The 6,432-nt window shown below is 36.3% G+C and overlaps 2 protein-coding genes across 2 annotated transcripts in view; one reads left to right on the forward strand and one right to left on the reverse strand.

The window, feature by feature from the left end:
* Positions 1–1,326, forward strand: part of LOC107016493 (aluminum-activated malate transporter 8-like) — a 4,276-nt gene extending 2,950 nt beyond the window's left edge. The window contains exon 5 of the mRNA XM_015216950.1: positions 400–1,326. Within this exon, the coding sequence (XP_015072436.1) occupies positions 400–1,326 (927 nt within the window). The remainder of the gene's footprint in view (positions 1–399) is intronic.
* A 547-nt stretch (positions 1,327–1,873) lies between these two features.
* Positions 1,874–6,432, reverse strand: LOC107007113 (digalactosyldiacylglycerol synthase 1, chloroplastic-like). Its single transcript, XM_015205590.2, has 7 exons — positions 5,789–6,432; positions 4,734–4,766; positions 4,330–4,417; positions 3,756–4,240; positions 3,394–3,660; positions 2,893–3,242; positions 1,874–2,703 (listed from the first exon to the last, which is right to left on the reverse strand). Exons 1-7 carry the CDS (start codon positions 6,365–6,367, stop codon positions 2,172–2,174), a joined length of 2,334 nt encoding a protein of 777 aa, XP_015061076.1. The 5' UTR covers positions 6,368–6,432; the 3' UTR covers positions 1,874–2,171.

Genomic DNA, 6,432 nt, shown 5'->3' on the forward strand with positions numbered 1-6,432 from the left:
TGTACGAATTACTTGAAACAATTAAAAGATATCGCGTCTCATGATATATATTCAAGAGGATAACCTACTTGCACAATAATGTACCACGATATGATTTTATAATTTTTACATAGTAAAAACCCGAATAATTACTAAAAAAGTATCAGATTTTAAAAACTTAGAACAACTTAATACAATTATATAAATTTTGAATGGTCAAACATTTTGTAACACCAAAAGTCAAAAATCAATAATGCTACATAAATCGAAATGAAATATAATATATTATTATATTTTGCTTATTGAGAGATCAACACTTATGTTTTTTAATAGTATAATAGTTTGATAATATATATAACTTAAATTTTATGGTATATATATATAGTCAAATTAACATATTATTAATTGTTAATTTTGTAGGCACCAAATGAATTTGAGAGGAGGATAGAAGAAGTATGCAAAAAAATGATTATGGAATCTAAAAATGCATTAAAAGAATTTGCATTGTCCATTAAAACTATGGCACAACCAATTTCCTCTATAAGTAACACAAAAAATGTCATTGATGACCTAAAACTCACACTAGGCACTTCAAAAACCTTTTTTCGATACGATGAATCGCGCGTCATGGACTGTGTCCCCACCGCGTCCGTTGTGTCCTTACTCATCGCCGTCACTAAATGTGTCGACGAGATCTCTGAGGCTATCGAGGAGCTTTCGAGCAAAGCATGTTTTGAGAAAAAGAGTATGTCATCGACAACAACATCACGATCGCATCGGCCCCGAATATTGCACCGTGGAACCGTGCATCCTACGGTGGAAGATGAGATGGATGGTGATGATTTTGTTACGATCGAGATAGGTGACAATGTAGAATCAAAGGGGGAAGTGGTAGTAGAAGAGGTGAATCAAGTGAATAATACAATAAATGCAACAAAAGAGGAATCTTTTGTCATTTGGATACGTGGAAGCACCGCAATGGCAATAGTGGAAGAGATGAAAACGCCAAAAAAGATCGAAGATTTTATGGACTTAGTCGATATAAAGCTTTATAACAGCATTTCATTTGTCGAATCAACAAAAGGAGTACTAACAGTCCTAGAGGGGGCGAATCAAGTGAATAATACACTATTTACGACAGAAGGAGAATCTATTGTTATCGGGATACGTGGAAACACGACAACAACAAAAGTGGAAGAGATGGAAATGACAGAGAAGAAAGTAGAGCTAACAAACTTAACAGATATAAAGTTTAATAATAGCATTCAATTTCTCGAATCTATATTGATGACCGTAACAACAATAGTAGAGGAGATGAAAACGACAGAAGAAAAGGAGACTTCGTAAATTTAGTTGATACAAAGGTATATGATAGCATTTAATTTTTTAAAATAGAAAATTGTAAATAATTGCATATGAAAGTATAGTGAAATTTGTTCAAGTATTTAATTCCCTTTCAATATTATTTTGTACGTGTAATACAAGTTAGTTTTTGCTCTACAAAGTGAAATTATCCTCATTGCTCTATTAAAAAAATAAGTCTACTAGTACTTGTAATTAATATTTTTTTAAAAAAAGTCTACTAGTACTTTGAAATTAATATTTTATTTTGAAAGTGATATATTAGAGGTAGTAATAGAGCCAGAAATTTTATAGACGATATAAAAAAAAATTCAAGCACAAGGGAACACTGTGAGTTTCTTGTAATGTCGTTTGGATTGACAAATGCATATGGACGTATGAATAGGGTATTCAATCCATATTTTGATAAGTTCGCGATTATATTTATCGATAATATACCTTTATATACGTCTCTACTATAATTTCATAAATTTAATTTACAAAAGTACATGAAAAAAATAATTTGACACATTTTAGATAGACAAAGAACATATATCATAATTTTAAAAATTTTACACATCCTATTTACTTTTCTTGCTGTATCACTAGTTACAAAAATCATCAAAATAAAACCTGAAACACTAGGGCAGAGGTGGAGCTAGGGAACACGAAGGGTTACCTCCGAATCTCTTTGCAAAAAAAAAATACGCTATATATAAGATCAAAATGACTTTTTACGTGAAAATCCTGATTACGACACTAATACCAGGTAAAAGATTGGAGTTATGAGTATCCAAGTTACATCACACCTATACAGGTCAAATGAGATGTATATATATATATATATATAACTACCAGCCATAAATTGGGTTTTCTACCTGGGGAGGTAAGAGATTGAGATCTTCACAATGTTGCTGGTCATAATCTCGTGTTCCCGGTGTAGCACCAGAACACCACCTCACGAACTCGTTCCCTGTGAGACAATATTGTGCAAATGCCAGGCTCCCGTCAACCATCCCTCCGAGATTTGGCATGGAAACTGATTTTCCTATGCCTTTGATCCTGGTTTTTCTCCTGTCACTGCCTTTTTCACTAGTCAAAACCTTATCGAGATCAGAATATTCGATGAATCTCTGGGTTGCAGCTTCCCACGAAAGCTTATATTGTTCCTCGGGAGTTAGAGGCTGAGGTTCACCGGTCATTGCCTCTTTAACCTTTGTTACAAAGTCTTCTGATGTCTTATACGTCAAGCAGTTAGGAAATGCCTGGAAGAACTCATTAGACGGATGATCTGCACAAACTACAAATTTCCCCATAGCGAGTGCCTCAGCTGTAGCTGTACAGAGTACATCGCTGATACTAGGATTTATGAAGACTTTATAACTGCAAGTAAAAATTTATCGATCAGGAAACGTGAACCATGAAGTACATTATCACGCAAGTGACTAAGAGCAAGTCGAAGAAAATCTATGTATCGAAATATTAAAGCAGCTTTATGATATAACGTATTACCAGCAGCATTTTCGCAGAAAAACTAAAAGGGGTTCTATTAAAAGGATTCATATTTCATACCTATGAAGAGAATCATCCGCGTGGTCTCTGCCTTTCATGAAGTTGACATTCAAATTTAACGTCCTAGCTGTTGTCTGCACTTCATGAGCGTCTTCCCCGTTGCCAAACAAATCCATATTAAAACCATCAAGGTCACTTTTGTGCTTCGCTAAAAGGTCTATTAACTCCCTGTAACCCTTAGCCCAAACCATTTTTCCCAAGAAGTATGCACCTTTAGAGAAAACTTGATGACCGCTTTGTCTTTCTGCAGCCATTTTTTCTCCAATTTTCAAGAACTTCGGATTTACACCATGAACGTTGCAGACCACAGACCTGGGTAAATCCTGTGTAGCAGCAGAAAGGCGAAGCACCTAAACAACGAAATTAGCATTTCCATCAGAGAACCGGGATAAATAAAATAATTAGACACGATAAACACATTTCGAAGTGCTAACGCATCCTTTGGACAACAACTTTTCCTACTTCCTTCTGGAGAATTCAATCAATATGTAAGAATATTACCTTGTCACAATGCGCTCTTGTGACCCAATTATTTACGTGTTTCACAAGGAAAGCTTGAAGAGCCCCATTCTTCTCTCTTTTGATATACTCCAAATAATTTGTGTGAACAATACCAACGACATGGTTAAACTTATCGGTCCAACGTTTGCCATGGTGGTACCAGTTTAGATGTTCTGGCTCTTCTAAGATTGCAATATCAGCATCCCGTGATGGGATAAACTGAGTAGTATCTCCAGCCGGTAGTATACTTCGCCTTTCCTTGGAGAACTGGAGAGGAAAACGAAATGTCAAATAATCACAGCATCTTTCAGTAACATCATTTTGTTTTACTGAATAATATGCAGTAAGTTCGCATGAAATACCTTTCCAGGATAAAACGAGATCTTGAAATCGGTCTTGAAACCGACTCTTTCCTCGAGCCAATTCCGTATGTAGAGTTCCTGCTCTTCTGGTGAACTAAATGTAAGATTGTTTGGATAAACTAGTTCTTGGTCCGATTTACATAGCCATGGAACCAAGAGTGTAACGTTCTGCTTTTCAGACTTGGCCAAATAAGCCGCTCGGAAGAGAGGATTGACAGCTGTTCCTGTCATCCACGGAAGGCTAGCAGTTGTGACTATGGCTACATGTCTTTTACCATCTGATACGTTTTGCTTTGTCGAATTGCTCCAAAACCCACCTTCATAATGATGACCAGTACTTTGTAGTACACTGGCAATTCGTAGTTCTAGTTCATCATTCATACTATCGCCTTCGATCAGGGAAGAATCTCCTTCAGGTAGAGCACGTAATAAAAGCTTGTTTCGCCGTTTGCTGCACAAACTCTCAACGATCTTGTCTGAGATATCTATTGCAAGTAGAACAATCCAGAGAAACACAAACTCAGATCAAACCTACAAGTTTACAAAAACCACAAACCGTTTGACAGACTATTACCTCTTCTGATGCCAATTTGATCCAAAAATGGGCTTGACTGTCTAACCAAATATGCTAACAACTCTGGCACGTCCAGTGGCGGAACTCCCTGCATAGACAAAGATCATGTAAAGGAACCAATAGCTTCATCCTCAGTCATTTTCTAGTAAAACATTAATATGTCCACTTTTCAAAAAAGATGTAAATCAAAAAACATTATAAACCGACCATTATACAATCAAACGTTATAATGGTCGTTTTATAAGGTTATGTTTCTTCGCTGTTCTTCAATCAAAATTGTCATTTCAAACTAGCCTACCTTAACCGACAAAGCAAAGCATTATTTACACAACTCGTTGAAAAGTTCAAACACATCTAAAACCTTGCAATTACAACTTCACTAAATGTAAAAGTAAGACACTAACCTTCGACTCTTCTGGTTCCTTGCAAATTGACTTCTGAAAAATCATTAGACAAAACAAAAAAACAGCAGATTAATCATGTGAAAAGGAAAGCCGTGATAAGTAGCAAGTCGGATCAATTTTAATACAACGTTTCATATCAAACTCTCTTCTAAAAAAAATCGGTATACAACTCTACATTACTAGTACAACTTTAGCTTCTAGTGTAAAACTCGTATAACTAACACTTACATAAATTATTGACTGCGTAAAAACTGTATATATACATCACAATTCACACACGATAATCTTCGTGCTATAATTCCTCCAAAGCTAGTCCGTGAAGCAAATCACCTCCAACTAGTTAGCCTTATTTTAAGTAATTCTGCTTCCTCGTACATAAACATAACATTAACATTGTCGCATTGGCTCAAAAAGTTCAAAACTTAAATTTTTGAAAAAGAAAAAAAAACGGTTTCGTGAGCTCCTTTTGTTCGGGCTGTTTCTACAAAAGAAAAAGGTAGTAACTTTTTGGTTCTTTTGCCCAAAAAGCCACCACTTTTCTCTTTTGTAACAATCAACAACAACGACATACCCAATGTAATCTCACAAGTAGAGTCTACGAAGGATAGATTGTACACAGACCTTACTCCTACCATGTAATCCCACAAGTAGAGGATTAATCCAGAAGTAGAGTCTGCGAAGGATAGAGTGTACGCAGACCTTACTCCTATCATGTAATTCCACAGGTAGAGGATAAAGTGTATACAGACCTTACGCGTATCATGTAATCCCACAAATAGAGTCTGCGAAGGATAGAGTATATGCAGACCTTACTCGTATCATGTAATCCCACTAGAGTATACGTAGACCTTACTCCTATCTTGTAGAGATAGAGGACGTTGTTTCTGATAGACTCTCGACTTAAATGAAGCATTTTGAAAAGGGAAATACATAAAATGAGAGTCGTAACAACGACAACAACATATTCAGTATAATCTCATGAGACGGGGGTTAAATGAGAGCATTAACAACAACAACAACAACGAAACAATACAATAATGGAAGAACAAACTTACGAAGCTCGATTTTACTTTCTCCATAAACTCACTATTCTTAATCCCTTCGAAAATCTCCACCGGAGAAGACGAATTCGAACTCTTAATCTCAACCTCCATCTCTCTTAATCGATTCCTAAAAGCCCTAATTGGTTCCCAATTACTCAATTCCCCAAATTGCTTTTCATCCTTTAACCTCTCTCTTCTCCATTTCCCCAATTTCTCATCTTCCGATTCCGTCACAATCGCATTCGTAATTCCCGATAAATCGATCCTAAGCTTCCCTTTCGGTGCCCAATTGAAGTCCGGCGACGAATAAACCCTACGTATTTCCGATAATTTTGGACGGAGCTTCTTAACAAAATCAATTTCTCCCGGAGTAGTTGCAGTTGCAGTTGCAGTAGCGGTAATTGTTGGTACTGAGTTAAGGAAGTTTTCGAGTTCCTTAGCTCTGTTTCTGATGAGTTGTAGATCTGCGTCGGCGGAAGAACGAACCTCTTTCCATCCTTTAGATATCAATGAAAACGCTTTCTCCGCCGTAGACGAATACGACGACGATGACGGCGTCGTTTTAGTCTCCGGCGGCTTGAAATTCATCATTTTTTTTCTAGGGTTTTAGCAATTGCTCTGTTTTTTTTTTCTTCTTCCTGAAAATTTGGAGAAGA

Source organism: Solanum pennellii, chromosome 1 (assembly GCF_001406875.1).
Source record: "Solanum pennellii chromosome 1, SPENNV200".
In the NCBI taxonomy this organism is placed as follows: Eukaryota; Viridiplantae; Streptophyta; class Magnoliopsida; order Solanales; family Solanaceae; genus Solanum; species Solanum pennellii.

Bases quoted from the DNA above. Each gene is read 5' to 3' on its own strand.
- LOC107007113 (XM_015205590.2), bottom strand. From the start codon at position 6,367: ATGATGAATTTCAAGCCGCCGGAGACTAAAACGACGCCGTCATCGTCG. The intron at 4,241-4,329 runs GTAATAGTCTGT...TACTTGCAATAG, and splicing joins TCAAATTGGCATCAGAAGAG to ATATCTCAGACAAGATCGTT. The intron at 3,243-3,393 runs GTAATATTCTTA...TTCGTTGTTTAG, and splicing joins CAAGAGCGCATTGTGACAAG to GTGCTTCGCCTTTCTGCTGC.